The sequence below is a fragment of the Moschus berezovskii genome, chromosome 28, assembly GCF_049115385.1.
Source record: "Moschus berezovskii isolate FMDL1 chromosome 28, NW_MosBer_1.0, whole genome shotgun sequence".
NCBI lineage: Eukaryota > Metazoa > Chordata > Mammalia > Artiodactyla > Moschidae > Moschus > Moschus berezovskii.
The window spans coordinates 26522110-26542471 of record NC_142487.1 but is presented as its reverse complement, the minus strand read 5'-3'; the positions used below and the strand labels follow the sequence as shown (position 1 = coordinate 26542471).

At 48.4% G+C, this 20362-nt stretch overlaps 1 protein-coding gene across 11 annotated transcripts in view; it reads right to left on the bottom strand.

The window, feature by feature from the left end:
• ZNF532 (zinc finger protein 532) overlaps nt 1–20362 on the bottom strand; it is a 109363-nt gene that overhangs the window by 37793 nt on the left and 51208 nt on the right. For all 11 annotated transcript variants that reach the window (XR_008684724.2, XM_055417450.2, XM_055417452.2 and 8 more), the window contains 2 exons: nt 8628–8809; nt 4372–4548 (listed from right to left, as the gene is read on the bottom strand). Coding sequence is in view for 10 of the 11 variants with exons in the window: in XM_055417450.2 (XP_055273425.1) it covers nt 4372–4548; nt 8628–8809 (359 nt within the window). In the remaining variant the exon portion in view is untranslated. The remainder of the gene's footprint in view (nt 1–4371; nt 4549–8627; nt 8810–20362) is intronic.

Below are 20362 nucleotides of genomic sequence, written 5' to 3'. Positions count from 1 at the left end.
AAAGAACTAGGATTGCATTAGAAAACAGGATTGCATTCTTAGAAAAGAACTAAGATTTACTAGCTAGGCTAAAAAATTTTCTCAGGACTCTTCCTACATTTTCAGAAATAACTGCTTCATGAAAAACGGCTTGGCTTGCTTTGATCTGCGCTACATCCCTTCCCAGCTTTGTTTTGCTTTGCTGCCTTCTACTGAGCTGCAAAGAAAGTAGAAACAGGACATAATCTATTCACCTCGGACACAGTCTATTCTTCTGAGGAACAGGTTGCTGGAATGCACCTCACAAACCACTAACAAATATGCAGGGGAAACAGTGACTTCACAGTGCAGGCATCTGGGTACCACCAAGCGGACCAGAGGATGGAGGCAAGCATTCCCAGAGGGACAGGCGTGCAGGGAGCATCCTTGAAGGTGTGAGGAGAAGGTTCCTGCCAGAGGACGCACCCTGAGTCCAGCCTTGAGAGCGCGGGACGGAGCGGGAAGGAGGGTCATCTTCAGGACACGGGCCGGGGCCTTCCCTGGCTGTCCAGGGGTTCAGACTCCATGCTTCCAATGCAGGGGGCTCAGGTTCAACCCCTGCTTGGGGCACTAAGACCCCACAAGCCACACTGCGTGGCCAAAAAGTAGGAAAAAAAGAAAAAAAGAACACGAGGCTGAAATCCCCTGCAGGATGCGAGCAGAAAAGACTGAGCACTGCTCCAGACGGAAGCGCACTGGGCAACTGAATGCAGTGTGCTCCCAGGAGAGATTTTGTACCAGGAAGAAAGAAAAGGAAAAAACAAAGATAGTATCTCACAGTTGGAGAAATTTTCATGGGATCTATGAACTGGATGGTAAAATGTAAACCCATGCTGGGAGACTAGATGATGGTAATAATGTACGTTGAGTGTCCTTCTTGGGAGGAGAGGCAGAACACACCCAGACATTTATGCCATGAGGCCCCATCACTCCTAAGTGGGAGGAAGAGAGGGAGACAGACAGACAGCAAAGATGAAGGATGCACCCAGTGTCGGGAATGCTAACAGCCGGGGACGTGGGTGAAGGGGACACATGCGTTCTCCATGGTGCTCTCCCAACATTTCTGTAGGAGATGATCACAAAATTAAAAAACGGTGTTCATATCAGAAAAGCCCAAATAAGGGTGCCACGACCCTCACAGACACAGAGCTGGGTTGTGAACACAGAGGACTGGCCAAGGACAAAATAGGGAGGAGCCACGGGGAGCCCTGCAGGCGGGGAGCAGGGAGGGCACTCGAGATGGGGAGACCGGTCCACACAGAGGCAGCGTCTCCGCGGGCACGGCCCCGGGGCGTGCGACTGGCAGGGGAGGGACTCTGAAAGCCGAACCTGCAAGGGTGACTTGACCCCAAAGGTGAGCCTGAGTGTTCAGCAGGAGAACTGGACTAGACCAGCGCAGGGGGGCAAGGGGCTGAAAAGGAACTGCAGGGGGGTGGAGAGGAAAGTAGGAGGTGGGACAGAAAGAAAGAGAAAGTCTAAATGCCCTCCGTCAGGGCATTGTCTCTGTCAGGCAAGACCTGAATGGAAAAGCACGTGGATAATAAAGGATTCTAAGCTCAAAACTGCGGCCAAGTGCCTCCGCAGGCGCTAGGGCTCCAGCCAGGTACAAAGCACGACACGGGCCCACGCCTGTCCTGGGGGGTCTGTACCACGGCCCCCTCACAGACGGCTCACAGACCGGAGAATCTGCGTGCCGCCTCGTAAATCCCAGGTCGGCTCTTCAAATCTGTCTTCGTCTGAATCAAAGCCCTCCACCGTGCTGTGATGGCTGTCGTGGCTTCACGTCCTGGCAACCTGTCTCCAAGCTGCGTCTCTTTCTTACCCAGCTCTTCACTCTGAAGTCCTCCCTTCCCGACTTGCATGCCGTTAGAGGCGGCAAAGAGAAGGACAGTGAGGCCCAAAAAACTGCTGGTTATTCAGCCGTCAAGGAAGATATTAAAAAAAAGTCACTGAATGTATCGCCATAAAATTTTAGCAGCAGACATTCACAATGATCTCAAGATTACCCAGAAAAGATGAAAAGGTGTTCAAAGTTCCCTTTGACAAGGCAGGGAAAACTGCCTGACCACACACGGGAAAACAAGAAACGAAGCAATGGGATGGTTCCTGCACATAATAGGCTCTACATAAATGTTTGAAATAAAAATCCCATGTCACACTTTTCAAGCTGAGGTGCAGGTCTTCATGGGTTCATTCTCAGACTTGCATATATTCTCTAAAGAAAACGTGGGGTGGGGATTTTTATATTGATCTTTAAAAATTAACAAGCTATTTGCATAATGTTGGATCATCTGCATAAAACCACCTGTTAACCAAATACCACTGCAAAGTTTCACACGTGAGGTTCTACTCACTTAATGTGGGCCTAACTGAAACAGTGGCTCAGCGGTGAAGAACCCACCTGCCAACGCAGGAGACCCAGGTTCGATCCCTGGGTCGGGAAGATTCCCTTGAGGAGGAAATGGAAACCTGCTCCAGTGTTCTTGCCTGGAGAATCCCATGGACAGAGGAGCCTGGTGGGCTACAGTTCATGGAGTCACACAGAGTCGGACACAACTTTGTGACTAAACGATGACAAAAAATTAAACAGAATAGGGATCTAACGTTGAAAGAAAGCTTCCTGGTCAAACGTGGGCCAACCAGCTTCCGGCATGGCACAGGGAGGCAGGTTTGACGGGAGTCTGCGTAGGGAGAGGGGGGCCCCTCGGCCCCGGAGGGCGGGTGACAGGCCACAGGGACCCAGGAGCCGCAAGGCTGCCAGGATGCGTGCCTGACTCACCGCCCGAGTCACTGCTGCAAACTGAGCCCACTGGTCTGTGAGTTCAGCCGTTTTTCGCTCGGAATAAGTTTGTTCTTCAGTTTAAAACTCAGTCGCTAATGCCTATATTTGGGTGTGCACTCAGGCTGTGGTAGGAGAAAAAACATTTTTCTAAGAAAATATTGGAATAAGTTTTCCCTGTACGTGACTCAAACGTGAAGAGCATTGTGTTAGCTGACTTTAATCACAGGCTGTGCTGCATTCCAAGGTAGCAACTGCTGTTCCAGGTCTCACACCCATTCCAGCGACTAAAGTTTTATTTGTCTGAATAAAAAAACCAAGTCAAAAACTGCATTTATGGAGTGGGGGATGGAGGGGGGCTATGCTAGTGCCCGAAAGACTCATGACCGCGACCGTGACGACGACCTCATGACCCAATGAAGGCTGTTTACCTAAAAACCACTAACGTCTGTCTTCACGGCCAAGACCTCAAGTTGCATGTGGATCCCCTAATTTGTAATGTGCTTCATTTTGAAGACCTACAAAGGTCACAGCTGAAGGTCCCACTGGAATAAAACTCCATTTTCTCATAGCTTTTTAGTGAACAGTGTCATTTCTATCACGTTGAGCCACGAACACTTCCCCCAAACTAAATGCTACATGAAAAACCAAACATATACAATATGGCATGTACGCATATCTCCCCCAATACTTCCTTGATTATAGGTTCAGACAAAAACACAGCAATAGGTTTGAGGCAGCAGCTCTAGCCACACGTAATTATCGAATTATGCATAGCCACACAGGAAGACACTGCCGTCAGCCTGGCCATCAGACCCGGGGCCGGGTGAGCAAGAAAGCAAAGGAGCGGACGCTGTGGGCCCCCCAAGCGCCAGGCAGAGGGGCCCTTCTAAACGCGTCACTCTGCTTCACCTCCAGCGAACCCTGGGACGGGCGTGTGACCCTCACTTTGCCATGATCAGGCTAGGGCCAAGGCCACCCCGCTGGTGGGTAGCAGCAGAATTCTGACCCCAGGGCCCCTACTCTGTCCTCCCTACCGCCACGGCCGGCCGCCGGCTGTAACTAATCCACTGCGGGATTAAAGATTCCACGAGGAAAACCCTGACACAAGTAAGACAGAAATTAAGGCAAAAAATGAAATTTACTTTTACTAATCCAAGACTTGGACTGGCCATGAAGCTACGTTCGGGAACCAGGGACTTCAGCTGACCTCATCTTCTACATGGTACGGTCGAAGTGTATCAGGTGAAAAAAGAAACCATGAAAATTGAAAAGTTGACAGTCTATTTTTAGTCTCCCGAGAAACTAGGAAAAATCATCTTAAAAGAACAGAATCGGTCAACGTTCAGATGTTCAGCAAAAACTGATGACGAGAGCATCAGCAGTGAGGGGCGATTCTGGACAACGACCGCACCCTGGACAGCGCGGAAAGCTCCAGCAAGTGATGAGATGTCCTTCACAGAGCACCACAGTTCGCACAGCAGTGTCATCCTTCATGTCTTAAAAGTTCACCCCACCGAACTACCACCTCCTCTCAAGGAGTGGAGTAAAAGTTGAAAGGTAGCGTGACTTACTTTGGTTCTCCTATCTTGATGCCAGGATGCTGTGTGTAGGCATGAGAGTGTGTACTTGGGGCAGACTTAAATGCCATTGGACAGATAGGACACTTGTAGAAGACTTCACAGTGAGAACCTTGAATGTGAGACTTCAGTGCGGCCACATCAGAGTACACAACGTTGCAATGCACGCATCTGTTAGAAAACAAACACACGGGCGTTAGCACGAGACCATTAGACCTGTGCAACTTAACTGCAAAACTGTATCACATGAACACACTGAAAATAGCCCTTCTAGGTTTTTTGTAATTTTTTTTTAAACATGTGGGGTTTCTTCCATTTAGAACAGATCAATTTATTTTCATATAGTTGAGAAGGAAGGTTAGGAACAAGAAAAATGAAACTCCAAGGGACTATTTTTTTGAGCATCTTTTATAGTGTCTAGGTATGAACATCCAGACTCCAGACTGCGGTGGGACCGATGGAGCGTGAGGCCATGTCAAGGCCAGGAGCGTGGCAAGACCCTACGACTTCCGGCTTTGAGAGGATGACCACGGGCTAGATTCTGAGGGTCTCACTCATCCCCAAGACCCACTGGAAGAATTCTTCGCTACCTGATACTATATGCCAGCGACAGAGGGACCCAGAGGGGCTCAGAGCCGCAGCCAGAGTCCCGTCCACGCCGAGTGGTGAGCGTGCCTGGGGGCCACTGCAGAGAAGGCCAGGCACCTAGTGCATTGGTCTCCTGGAAACCCCATTTAAGCACATGACGCCTGTTTAAGAAATGACGCGAATGATAAACTGCTGAAGGACAAACCTCCCCGATAAATGGCTTCTCTAGCTCACCTCTTCTTGAATTAATAATAATCTGATGGTTAGCTCACTCCTCACTCAAATCTAATCCTACAGAAACAAACTTCACAAAAAGTGCGAAGACACTTCCCCCAGTACCGCTGAGACTCCACCCATTTATCGCTGAGTCGTCCCTGCTGGCTCACTTCTGAAGATTATTCGAGGGTGGTCTCTGTTGACCCTCAAGGGTCTGCAAGGACAGGCCTTTCAGACACCTGGCAGCCGTGTCCTGGGCATGAGCGTGAGAGGCTGACCTGGAGTAGGCTGCAGACGGGGCTGAACCTGAGGTGCTTCTGTCTTAGAAGGTCCCTCTGAATTAAAGGGAGCAGCTGTCAAAGTCAAACCGAGCAGCACACCCTGAATTACGCGTGTTCTATCAAGTGTGCCATGTTAAGTAAGCTTTGTGAGCGTTTTATAAAAATGGTAATTAATGCCTTAGCGTTTCAAGCGACTAAAGGCATCCGGTTCAGCAGTATATATAATAAATAAATATGTATATAATATATATTATATGTATATAAAGCATTAAATAACAATAGGAGAATAAGGAAACCTCCTCTGTCTTATCCACCTGAACTACTATTTCAGGCAAAAAAGCCACCCAACCACCCCCAAACGATCTTGAGTTAACATGAACTTGGGTTGACTGGAACAGGTTACAATCCTCTCTGGGCCGGTCTCTCACTTGTTAAATGAGAAGAGCTGGACTAGATAATTTAGTGCTCCCCTACCCTAGAAGCCTGTAACTCCTATGAAAGGAGAAGATCATCTAAAACAAAAATAGTTGGGTTGCTATTAAACAGAAGCACATGTTACATCACGAATCATAAACAAAATATTTTTCCCGGCAAGAGTACAAAGGTGATAGGCGAAGGGCAAAACACCAAGGAAGGGCTAATTCTCTGAAGTCTCCTGGAGTGAGAGGAAGATTTGATCCCTAAGAAAATCAACAAGAGGTTAGAGAATTGACAGCTGATGAAGGAAGTGGCTAAGGCTTGGTCCAAAGGACTTCATGGAAACCAAGTAAAGCCCGCCTTAATATGAGGAGAAAGTAAAAAAAATTAGAAGAACTTAAGAGAAAGTTGTAAAATATCTGCCTGGAAGTGGAAAAAAAGATTCATGGGCAACAGGGGCCAATGAGGAATGTAAATAAGGTTGAAAAATAGAAGAATTGGAAGGGTTCCTACAGCATTCTAATGCTACTAAAAATCTAGCCTACTGATAAATATTTAACATAGCTGAAGCCCTTTGTGTTCTGGGTACGAATGAAGTTTCTCTTCATTTTTTAAATTAAAAACATAATAAAATGCTTACAGTATTCAATCCTATAATTCCCTCTTTCAGATGCAGATTCAGTGGATCGAGAAGAGGGAAAATTCAGAGAAATACTATACTTGATTTTTACCAAATCGACCAGAAGCTAGAGGTGAGCCCTGTGATATCTGGGAGATGGCGGTATGATCAGGAAGAGAAGACGCAGACCCAGGCTGGGAGCCGCGCTGGAGACGCTCCTCTGGCCAAAAATAATTTAAAAAATGGGGAAACTAAAAAGCCAAAAAGGAGAAGAAACCATACAAGGTCAAGGGGCTGCTGAATCCCAGCCGAATGGTGGACCGAGCCGTTACTTGAAACAACAGGAAAACAACTAAGGTCAGATTTTGTTCTGCTGCCTAAAGAGGTGTAAACATGAACGGAATTTCAGAACACATACACAGTGTTTTTATAGCTCTTATAACCCCAAAGTGCAAGAAAAAAAAACCACACTAAATAGAAATTTTAGTAAAAATTCAAAGTGCCAAATTTAGGCAATGCCGTGAACGAGGGGGAAGAGAAAAGTAAGGGGTGGGCTTTTCCAGCTGTGTTAATTACTGCCAGCCTGCCCGCAGAGCTTTCGTTTTAATTTAGGAAAGACACCAGGAATAGCTAGAATTATAGGAGTCTTACTTCTTTTATTCATTCCAGTTTAAGTTTGCTTTCATTATATTGGAAAAATCAACCCTAAATGTCTGAGGAAATTGGCATCCATTGAAGGAACTGCACTCATACAGAGCGCAGAACTGCCTTCTATATTAAACAAAGAATCCAGTAATAAGAGTTTCCAAATACGGGATAAGAACCAAAGTGTTACACTGTGTGTGAATTCTGCCGCATCAATGTGGAACGTCCCTCTTAAGCACTGAGTATGCTTCTGGATCACCCTCTCTTACTCTGGAACATACCCATGGAGACAGAGGTAAATAAACATCATGCCAATTTAGACAGGGCACCGAGGCATGGAGAACACGTGCATTACCACACAATGAGCAGCAGAACCGGCACAAAAAAACTCTGGTTTTTAAATTTCCAAACCAAAGGCTGTCTATTAGGTGGTTCTCAATCCATGAAACACCTGCACATCACAGGTTTGGAGGCATGAGATAAAAATGTGAAATCAGACTAGTTATTAGATAAATGGACAGAACCACCAAGAAACTGGTGACACCATAAGCTAAACTTAACTCAAATAAAACTGCTCAATCAATACCAAGTGGCCTTCGTTTTAATAAAACATCAGAACTGTTACAACTTTTTAAAAAAACTGTGTATTAACAGTTTAACATTAACGATACCCGGTAACCAAAGTCTCAAAATAAGCCCACGATACAGTAACACCTCTATTAACAAAGACACTGTGTATCAGTAACATGTTTTCTTGGTGGACCTCCATTTAATCAAAATATAGAAGGTACAGGAATATATTTTAGAAGGTCACAAAGCAGAGGATCAGGTTCAAACGCATCACCACACATTATTAGGCTAACATTTGGATTTGTTGGATGTTGTAAAAAACACATCTGAAAATTTTGGGGGGCAGTTAGAGAGTCACAATGAAGATGAGCAGAGCTGTGGAAGAAGCCCAGGCCTAAGGAGCAGAGAAGGAGGGATAAAGGAAGGTGATCTGGGCGGAGGGCTCCTCCATAGTGAGCGACGGTAGGGAAGGATGTGCTGATATGACCCAGCCTTCAACACGCCAAGAGCAAAGCGAGGGACCATCTCACCCTTTTGTTTTGATGAGAGAAGCACTCAGAGGTGCAGAAACGCACTGTATTCTTACAAGGGTTGAAATGTAGGCAGCATGACAACGAAAGTCTGCTAGAAAAGGGGCAGGAAGTACAAAGGCTCCTAACACGCGATCAAAGGCAAGCTTTGCCACAGGCCCGCTTTTGCCTGGCAGGAGGGGCCCCCTGTACCCTGGGCTTGGCGCGGACCAGTGTCAATCCCACATGAAAGGATTCAAACAGAGACACCCCCCTATGAATGAGCGAGGTTCCCAGAGGATCTGTTGATGAAAGTATCACTTGTAAGAAAATGAAAATGCTGAGCACGGACCACTCAGAACCCTGCACAAGCTTCACGCGCCCGGAGATGAAGGCCATACTGACCGGAAACCCACTCTCCGCGTGTAGTGCAGACAGTTCTTGGTGACGTGGGTCTGGAAGTGCACGGACCGGCAGATGGCGCCGCACTCGGGGCAGGTGTAGGGAGATTTGTGCTGATGGATCCGCTGGTGGGAGGCGTAACTGCACTGGTTGGGGAGCAGCATCTGGCAGACAGTGCAAGTCTTCTAAACAAACCAGAGGGGGAGACACGGTTGGTCCTGCGAAGTACTTTCTAATATGCAGAGAAGCCTGGTTAGTCCTCAAAGTACATCGGTCATTGCAAACACTGCAATAATTAAAAGCCCCCAAAAAAGGCAAACTTAAGAAAGTTAAATGGTCAAGATAAAATGCCTTACCCCGTAAAACACAAATAGTATGTTCGATAAAGTCAGGCTCATCCCCAAAGTGTGATGGAAAGAGAAGGTTAGCTTCTGGCAGAGTTCCAATTTTGTTACTTTTACACATTTTTTTTTTTTAGTGCAAAGAAAAGATATTCTTATAAACTAAGTAATTACTCATTAAGTACAAGTTTATGGGCATATATCTTGACAGTAGTCAGAGTCCCCAGAACTCAGTAACTTTCTTCAAAATAATAAAAATTAATTAGTGGCTAACCCGGTTTTCTTTTTTGGCCACTTCAGTTATCAGTATTTGTTCTGCGAAATACAGGAATACAAAAGAATGGCCACAGCAATCGGTTCTTCTTTTTTTGCACATGATCTGGTCTCTAAATGGATGAACTGGCCATTATACGATTTACGAGTAAAACCAACAAATCACGTTCAGATACATAAATTCAGATATTAAATCGAAACTTCCAGAGCTTAAAATCTAATCACATATAAACTAAAACTGAGACCGAAATCCTCTTTGGGATCCTCTGCACCATTAACTAACATGGAAAAACTGAAACATGTTACATGTTTTTCATCCCTTCAGATATAAGCACTAAACATGGCAGGTTTTTAAAACACGAAAACACGGACAGTGAATACAGACGGAGGACTCAGTGTCACTCCGAAGTTAAAAGGTGTTTGAATACTATTTGGACATTTGTGCAACAAGTGTCTACTATCTTCTAAAATGTATAATTTTTATTAAAGTCAGTTAAAGAAAAGCCTCAAAATACACTGTAGTTAAAAGTGAACCAATCTTTTATACTGACAACAGAATTAAGATATTTTCAAAACAGACTTTTTATTCTTTTGGCTTCTGAATCAAGCAAATTAAGGTTTCAACTTCTAAGGAAAACTAAGGAAAATCAGAAACTCAGTTGAAAATTCTTTCTTGGTTCTCTCCTGAAAGGACTAAAGTACAAATCTGATCCCATAAAATGTTTATTGCAGTCACAAATAAGAACATTACAGGCAGCTTTGATGAGGTTAAGCATCACTTTAAAATAGCATTCCTTTTCTAATAATACATATCCCAAAGATTAAAACAAGCCACAGCCAATGAAAACCAATCCACAGATGCATTAAGTATCAAATCCTGGTGACCTCCACTTTATCACAGGTAATCAACTGTTTCTTTGAACGAAAGGTTTCTGTTCAGTTTACCACATGGTTATTCACCCCAGGTAGTGAGCAGTAACGTCTGCATTTCCACAGGCAGCTCAGAATGTCGTGCACTTACTAGGAATAAAACCAGTGTTTTCCACACTCAAGTCAAAGCGTTTCATTTTTACCCTATGCACTGAGCCTGTTCCACTGTCAGCCAAGTGGCGAGCTGGATCCTTTAAACAGATGGACTGAGATACAGCATCGCGGTTGATTCCCGTAAAAATCTATGTATGAAGTAGATGGCAGTATCTCCACTTCACAGGTGAGGAGAGGAAGTGTGGCGGAGTTAAGAAACTTGCCAGGGGCCCACGGCTCTCAGGTGGAGGAACCAGGATTTGAATTGGGCTCTGACCCATTCCAAGGCTGAGAGCAGGGCAGGGGGACAGCCGTGGTCACGAATACAGGCAACCCCCCCAGCCCACTGCACGGCGTGTCTTCCATCCACGGTGACGCGGTTTTATTATAGGGAAAGACAGCAACAAAAATAGGAGAAAATCTAACAAGGAGACGGAGCATGCGTTCCCTTAAACCCGAGATGAATTTTAGCGTTATCTCTCATCAAGATATGTTACCAGGTACCCTTCATAGTACACATGAAATTCACAACGAGTTACTGAAACAAGCTCCCCATCAGATGCTTGTATGCTGTCATGATATGTGTAACTATATAAACAGTTACGGACGCACTGGTGGGTTAAAGGGCTTTTGTACTAGCAAGGCGAACTAAAGTAAGTATCAACATTATTCGAGAAGAGGCTTTATGAATTCGAGTGCTCTTTCTGACAGAAATCTCTGACTGCAGAGACCACGGAAAATGTTTCAGAGGCGAGGTCACCTACACACCCACACTGCGATAGGGCCTGTGTCACACGTGGTCCCCGGGAGGGAGAAGTGTTCCCTTCACACTGCACTGTGGCCTCGGGGGCACGGTGGTCTCCGCCCCGCCGACCCCTGACCAGCCACAGGAAGCTGCCCCCGGCCCTTCCCCCTGACTGAGGCTCCCCGCCAACTGCAGGCAGGCAAGCGGGACCGGGAGCCGCGCACCGCACCCCCAGTGGCATCTCCCCACCCCGCGATGCCTGCAGAGGAGGGCTCCCGCACCCTGAGCGCACAGACGCGTCTGCGCTCGCTCCGAGCCGGCTCCCACCTTCTCTGCTCACCGACCCCCACGCCACCCACTCCGCGCGCAGAGCACACCGGCGCCCGGGCTGCACACCTTCTCTCCTGGACACGCGGTGACAGCCACAGTCTTAAACTCAGGGACGGCATCTGCGCAACCGTTCTCCGATTTTTTAAAAATTCATTCATTAGGTTCGCCGCCCGCCGCATGGGCGCTGCCCTCGCTGCGGCTGCGGGCCTCTCACTGCGCGGGCCTCTCCTGCTGCCGCTCCGGGCTCCAGGCACAGGTCAATCGCCGCCGCAGTGCGCGCGCTGAGCTGCTCGGCCGCAGGTGGGAGCCTCCCGGATTGGGGATCGAGCCCGTCTCCTGCACTGGCGGGAGGATTCTTGCCCACTGAGTCTCCAGGGAAGCTCCTCCCTCCAGTTTCATCCGCTGCCCCTGTTTTAGGTCACAGGTCCCCCTCTGCCTCTTGAAACGGTGGTGCTGGATCTTCACAGCGCAGAGGAAGCGGAGCAAACGCCACTCGCTTCTCTGGGCTGCTGGAAACTCTTGGCAATGACACTGTCTCTGGACTGGGGGATGCATGCGGGCATCAGGCGGGGCTAAGATCTCCTTGTGGTCTCTGACGATCGGAATGTCCTTGTTTTGTTGGTTTAAACCAAAGAAAACAAAAACGTCTCTCAAAACTCTCTCTTCTATACAAGTTGAGAACACTTACTAGGGGATAAAGCAGGTTAATGTGCCTCTGGAACAGAAAACAGCGTAAGAAAAAGCACTTACACAGTTTCAGCTGTCTTCTGACAATTTACTGATGTCATCTGAAACACGGAGAACATTTGCGATACTCAGGTAATAGGCGGCTAATTTTCAGTCTGGGCAGATTTGTTGCTCAGAGAACTGCTACCTTTAGAAAGTGAAATGCTACTTTTCAGTAGTCAGGTAACAGGAGAAAGCAAAAATTAAAAGCTGAAAGGTAATCACAATCATATGTGATGACTACCCATATTGCCCCCTCCGTGCCAAATCCTGGCACAGAAATCAATGGCTGGTGGGGGGAAGGGGGACACACAGGGGCCCCGGTGAGGATGCAGACAGCCTTAGAGCTTGGCATCCTCTTTGCATCACGAGGAATTATTTGAGCAGATTATTAAAAATATTTAAAGTAAAATCTTTGAGTAAAAGTATACTGAACACAAAGCCAGCAAAACTATTTGAGGAAAATGATTCTGTGTTTCAGTTCATATTTTAGAGGGAAAAGGTAGCCTGGGAAATGCACAAGGGGAAGATGAGGAAGGTTAAGGAAATGTGAGTAAACATAGCAGCTACTTATGCTTCTACTTCAAAGAAACCAAAAATGTAGCAGCGCGAGACACAGGTCAAAACAGTGTCACCTGAACAGTCAGCCCAGACGCCAAGTACACTGCTTCTGCCTCATTAACAGCAGTTTCGCAATCTTCCATCTACAGTATAATTACCAAACAATAATAAGTAACACCAGTCTGCTTTCCGGCTCTCCCTCTCACCCGATCTCACGAAGGGAGCACAGACAAAGCCCTTCATTTCCGACCCTGCGTAGATGGAAGGAACACGGAGCGCGCATCACAGTAGAAACAACGGCATACACCACTGTGCACGCCGCCAGCTGCTGGGGGTGCTTCTGTCCTGAAATCATGCTCATTAAAAAGGCCCAAGAAGAGCTGACAGCGAAATGAGCCAATTTTCAGAGAGCAGGATGGTCAACTTATATAAGCTACTTGGATGACAATCACTCAAGAAGACAGATAAATTAACAGTTGATGACCTTAAAATATAAACTGGGTCAGGACTAGCCTAACCAAAATTAAAATGAAACATTTAGGATCAGTTCAGTTCAGTTCAGTTCAGTCGCTCAGTCGTGTCCGACTCTCCGCGACCCCATGAATCACAGCACGCCAGGCCTCCCTGTCCATCACCAACTCCCGGAGTACACTCAAACTCATGTCCACAGAGTCGGTGATGCCATCCAGCCATCTCATTCTCCGTCGTCCCCTTCTCCTCCCGCCCCCAACCTTTCCCAGCATCAGAGTCTTTTCCAGTGAGTCAACTCGTCTCATGAGGTGGCCAAAGTATTGGAGTTTCAGCTTTAGCATCAGTCCCTCCAATGAACATCCAGGATAGCGGGACCCAAAACCAAGCTAATAATGAGACTCTGGGTGGGTGAGGGAACTGAGGTGGGCTCTGTGGTTTCCTGAAGAAGCCGCTTGAGCAGATGAGGCTCCAAACGAACCGGTGGGGGCTGCTGGAGCTCATTTAACACACCTAGTGCGTTGTGCTAACAACTCCCATAACCTCCCTGAACCTAAACTGAGTCAGCAACCCCGAAAACTAAGGACCACTGCAGTAAGTCACCTTAATCTGCATCCTTGAAGCCATCGTGGATACGTGGCAGGTAAGATCTAATTTTGCCTGTGTCCAGTCGAGTCCAACTCTTTGCAACCCCGTGGACCATAGCCCACCAGCCTCCTCTGTCCATGGGATTTCCCAGGCAGGAATACTGGAGTGGGTTGCCATTTCTTTCTCCAGGGGATCTTCCCGACCCAGAGGTTGAACCATCAGCTCCTATGGCTCCTGCATTGGCAGGCGGATACTTTTTACTACTGAGCCACTTGGGAAGCCCCAGTGTGGATATGAGAGTGTTAGTCGCTCATTCACACCCGACTCTCTGAGATGCCATGGACTGTAGCTCGCCAGACTCCTCTTGTCCATGGAATTCTCCAGGCAAGAACACTGGAGTGGGTTGCCATGCCCTCCTCCAGGTGATCTTCCCGACCCAGGGAGTGAACCCGGGTCTCCTGCACTGCAGGCAGGTTCTTTACCACTGAACCACCGGGGAGGCCTCAGTGTGGACATAAACCCCAGAGTTTGTTCTCATAAGACTCCTACGGAGCCTGCGACTGAAAAGTTCTGTGCTTCTGTGTCAGCATGAGAAACCAGAAAGAACAACTAGCAACAGAGATCCTGCCTTGAGTCCTGAGTTGGCCACTAATTGGGCATATGTTTCCTCAACTGTAAAATAAAAGGGAAAAGACACAACACCCTCTGACTCTACGGCTGATGTAGAGTCTGCAGGAAGAAAATTGATTTCACCAATTCAGAGGCTACAATATGTACTTCCAATCTGTACCAGGGCTAAATTTAATTGTGGTTTTGCCAAGAGGAAAAGCAATGACATTCCAGGACACTTAATTTTCAACAATTAAAACTACAGTTGTGGCCTCTTAATTACTTCATGGAGCAGAGGGAAGCTTCTCCAGCCCCTCTCTCACTCCTTTTCTCCTCCTGCCCTGAGGCAGGTTCTATCCCTGGGTCGGGAAGATCCCCTGAGCAGAAAATGGCAACCCACTCCAGTATTCCTGCCTGGAGAATTCCATGGACAGAGGAGCCTGGCAGGCTACAGTCCATGAGATCGCAGAGTTGAACACAATGGAGCAACCAGGCACACACCCGGGGCAGATTCACCAGTGTTAAAACTGCCCGGTGCCCCCTTTCTATTGCACCACATGGTTCAGGGTGACCGGGAAGGGGATGGTCCACCCAGACTCCATCTCACACCCTGGCCTGGGGGCTTGCCCTCCTCAGAAAGGCCAACAGATGCAGGCAAGGCCTGACGTGCCCTGGGGTCGTGGCTGGGATCCAGACTGGGGGTAGCAGGATGCAGGGTGAAAAGGGCCTGGAGCTAAACCACAAATGCCCACCCAGCTCTCGGCAGAGGCCTGCCGGGGATTCGTGGAGCACAGGGCCGGTTAACGGTGAAGCAACGCTCAAGGCCATCACTGCCGTGGAGACACCGTCCACACAGCATGTGCAAGAGGAGGAGCAACTGGCAAGATAGGTTCCAGCAAATGCCACCAAGCCTTCCTTTACCCCACGACACACGGGCCAAGCCTCCAGAGCCGGAGCGTGTAACGTGCAGGGTGAGAGGGGGTGTCACACGGACACCTCAGCCCGTGTCAACAGAAAGAGAGATCCTTGACTGGGTTCCAACAAGCACCCACAAACATGCCCGAATGATATCTGACAAAGCACAAAAAAAGGCAACTCTGAAGGAGAGACAGCCTTTCAGACACATGTGTGCTAAGTCGCTTCAGTTCAGTTCAGTTCAATCGCTTAGTCGTGTCCGACTCTTTGCAACCCCGTGAACCACAGCACGCCAGGCCTCCCTGTCCATCACCAAACTCCCGGAGTCCACCCAAACTCATGTCCATCGAGTCGGTGATGCCATCCAACCATCTCATCCTCTGTCATCCCCTTCTCCTCCTGCCTTCAGTTTTTCCCAGCATCAGGGTCTTTTCAAATGAGTCAGCTCTTCACATCAGGTGGTCAAAATACTGGAGTTTCAGCTTCAACATCAGTCCTTTCAATGAACACCCAGGACTGATCTCCTTTAGGATGGACTGGTTGGGTCTCCTCTGTGTGACCCTATGAACGCAGCCTACCAGGCACCCACAATCCTATGGACAGGGGAGCGGGACGGGCTACATACAGTCCATGGGGTCACAAGAGTCGGACACAACTTAGTGACTAACCTCTGTCCGTGGGATTCTCCAGGCAGGAATACTGGAATGGGTTGCCATGCCCTCCTCCAGGGGATCATCCCGACCCAGGGATGGAACCCATCTCCAGTCTCCTGCATCGGTAGACGGGTTCTTTATTACTAGCACCACCATACCGGAGAAAAAGGTCATGTATGGGGAAAAGAAATCTCAATCTAACTCTCACAAATTATATAAAACGTAACCCAAAATGGATCACAGACTTAAACGTAAATCATAAAAACATCTTTATAAAAAAATCATAAAAGAAGGTTTTCAGGGTCCAGAGCAAAGAGTTCTTAGACATGAAGCCAAAAGCACAAGCCATAAAAGAGAAAACTGATAAATGAGATGTCGTAAAAATTAAAAACACTTACTCTGTCAAAGACCTAACAAGATGAAGGGTCAAGTCACAGACTGGGAGAAAAGACAGGCGACCACACAACAACAAAGGACCAGTGTCTAAAGTATACCAAGAACTCTTCACACGCAACCGTAAAAACAAAAAAGCTAATTAGAAAACGGACATCATCTCATCTTTACATATTTGTGTGTAAACATCTTTCTTAATAAAAATTCTTAGCTCGCCATATGTCCATTTTCTCCAAAATGATACTAAAAATTGTAACCAATAAAAAAAATTTTGAAAGTACAAAAAAAAAGGAAATGGACAAAAGACAGGAAGAGACATTTCACCAAAAACGATGTGCAGATGGCAAATAAACCTAAAAAGATGCTCAACATCATTCGCTATGGAGAAAACACAAATGAAAACCACAAGACATCACTACACACCCGTCGGGATGGCGAAAATAAAAATGCTGCCGCCACCAGATGCTGGTGAGGGGGTAGAGAAAAGAGGTCATTCATACACTGCTCTTGAGATTTAGAATCGTACACCCACCGTGGAAAAGAATGTCTTAAGAACATAAACATGCACCTGCCACAGAGCCCAGCACACAGAGGAGCGTCCTCCCTGAGAGACGGTAACTCACGTTCACACAAAAGCCCACAGACAAACGTGTGCAGCAGCTTTATTCACAACAGCCCCAAACCGGGAGCAATGCAGACGTCTTCAGTGACGATGGATAAGCACCTTGTGGCACGAACATGTGATAGAATGACACCCAGCAATAAAAAGGGATATGTCCAGACACTGGGATGGATCTCCAGGGAATTATGCTGAGTGAAAAAAGCCAATCTCAAAGGCTACATATGGTAGGCCTCCATTTTTATAACAGTCCCAAAATGACAAAATTATAGAAACGGAGAAGAAATCAGTGGTTCCTAAGGGTTAAGAATGAGGGAGGAGTGGGAGGAGGTGCTGTGGCTCTGGAAAGCCAGTATGGAGACCTCCCCTGGCAGTCCAGGTGTTAAGAATCTGCCTTCCAATGCAGGAAACGCGTGTTCAATCCCTGGGGCAGGGGACTAAGATCCCAATTGCCACAGGGCAACAAAAGCCAGGTGCCAGACTACCGAGCCCAAGTACTCTAGGGCCCGTGCTCTGCAACAACAGAAGCCTGCGCGCTGCCACAAATACCTGCGCAGCCAAACAAACAAACAAAAAAAACAGTAATCACGATAAATTAAAAGGCAGTATGAATGATCCTTATGATCACGGCAAGGTTCTACCTGTTGACAGCATGAGATATGACACTGTTGAATAGTTACTCTGCAAGATGTTACCACTGGGGAAAACTGGGTAAAGGGTACACAGGATCCCTCTGTACTGTTTCTCACCTGAATCTGCAACTATCTCAAAATGAAAAGCTTAATTTAAAAATGAAATGACTGGAGAAGACTCAAGCCACGAGCACAGGGCACGTTCAGCAGTATCAGCTAAGCTGTTTAAAGTTCCGTGGCAAGGTCGGAGAAGGCAATGGCACGCCACTCCAGTACTCTTGCCTAGAAAATCCCATGGATGGAGGAGCCTGGTAGGCTGCAGTCTGTGGGGTCGCTAAGGGTCGGACACGACTGAGCAACTTCACTTTCACTTTTCACTTTCACACATTGGAGAAGGAAATGGCAACCCACTCCAGTGTTCTTGCCTGGAGAATCCCAGGGACGGGGGAGCCTGGAGGGCTTCCGTCTATGGGGTCACACAGAGTCGGACACGACTGACGTGACTTTGCAGCTGCAGCAGCAGGCAAGAAGGTGGGCAGGAGAAAGCAAGATCGAGGGGCAGGCAGGGAAGGAATACTCCCGCAGCCAGGGACCCAGCACCCCTCTCTCCAGGTCTGCTGAACGCACGCACAGAAAGGAGAGAGCCAGAGCCCTCAGGTCACGCACTTTAACCTCCTGAATCCAGGCAAACCGGGGTCAGCGTAGGAGTCTGTCGTACGACGCAGCGGTCCCCGATCTTTTTGGCAGGAGGGACCAGTTTCATGGAAGACAAGTGGGGGATGGTTTCAGGATGACTCGAGTGTATCACGTTTATTGTGCACTTTCTTCATAATGTTCTTACATCAGCCCCACCTCAGATCGTCAGGCATTAGATCCCAGAGGCTGGGGAGCCCTGGGACACACGTGAGCCTCTGAGACTGCTGTGCAGACCTAGGGAGGCCGCCCGGGCAGCACCCTGCCCTGGTCCGGCCCTCGGGGAGGGACGTGGCCTCCTCTGGCTCCGTTCACCCACGCGTTACCGAGAAATGGGGAGGCCGATGGAGAGACAGGAGGCGCTCAGCAAGATGACTTGAGCTTCGCCTTTGGATCTTCTTCCAAAATTCAGAAGTTGAGCCAAGTGTTGTGAGTGCCCTTCTCCTGAGGCCGACAGTTTACCCAGGTGGACTTTTGCCCTTGCTCAAATTTAAGTTCACCAACTGTAAACCGCGGCCACTGGTCGTGGGAACAGCAAACTGGGGAAGATAAAAGGAGGGCCTTTCCCCTTCCGCCCTCGTCCTCGCAGTCTTCAGACCGGCCTCCAACCGCGCAGTCAGGGCAGGACCGCTGGGCTCCCGCTGTGCGGAGGCTGCTTCAGCAGGAGCCGCGGGGCTGCCAGGGCCTCCCGGGGGACGGGGGGCGCTGATGGAGCTCACAAAGGGGAGCCGCTCCCCCAGACTAGCGAGGCTGCCCCGGGTGGGCAGACCCCGGGGGGTGGAGGGGCTGCTGCGGGGAGGGCAGGAGCTCGGGGGTGAGGTGCGTCGGCGGGTGGCAGGTCCCCTCAACAGGAGGCTCTGCCCGGGGTGGCGGCGCGGAGGGGACCCTGGCTCGGCAGAGTCCGAGGAAGGAGCCAGGATGGGGTGGCCTGGCCCGGGCGCCAAGGCAGGTCCTGCCCTGAGTGCTGCTTGGCGCCCGGGGGCAGCCGGGCACCTGGCCACACCCTCCCCGCGACAGTGCCCCGCGCCGGAGCCAGGACTCCACCATCCACGACACGCGGAACCGAGGAAACCGCTCATTTTTTAAACTGCATCCTCTTAAGATGCAGAGAGAAGACTGCCTCTTTGATGAAATGGTAACAAGAGAAGAGGGACCCAGATGGGACCTAGGCCCTGTCACCAGGACACGCTGGGGGTCCTGCCCCATCACTCCTTCCGGAACCAGCGTCAATCTGACGGACTGCATGACCGTCAGAGACAACCAAACACACAATATCTGGTGTCCTCGCTGCGAGAATGTTCTCGAAACTCTACCATCTCCACTTCCCCTCAACTGAACATCCAGAGGGAAAAAAAAATCATTGAGGCATGCTTCATCTTTTGTTCCCCAAACTCAAATCCCATTAACACAAAGAACTTAGCTCAGTCGTTGACCTCAGGGAACAGACCGTGGTTGACAGGACCAGAAGTCTGAACCACAGCATGAGCCTCGTCAGTGAGATAGTGGAGACAAATAGAGGAAAAAGGTCAGTTTTCCACCAGGGCTTCAAAAGCAAGAGTATATCAGCTCAAACTGGGACTCCTCCCAAATTTACAAGTTTCCGGTTTGGACAATGAAACCCGTGCTCTCTCTCTCTAGCTTGAGTGAGTTTCATACAACAGGCCCGGCGACTTCCAGATGACAGCTATCAGATATTTACAGTGAAACACATTTAAGGACTGCCCAGAAGCCGCCTCGTGGACAGAAGCAAAATGACAGAGGTACCATCGCTGTCCACTGATGTCCACCGTGAAATGCATCTCACCAACACCAACCTACACGTCACCACAAAAACACAAAGTAAAAATGCCACAAACAAACAGAGGCATTCTACTTAAACGGAGATGCGTTTTCCATCTGTAGCTTAAATTCACTGTGCTGGAGAACACTACTGAACACACTAGACCAACATTAAGCAGAAATGCCTTACAAGTGGGTACCGACGGGGTGTGTTTAACTATAAAAGACAGTAATTTTAAACGACGACAGGAATTTTTTAAATCCCCAGATGGTCGCTAATAAAGGAGTCACTGGGGATCAGCCTGACTTCGACACTTAATACAACGTCACGACACTATCACTTGTCAGAGCTCGGACTTCTGACGTAAATGCCAGTGACCCAGCAATTAA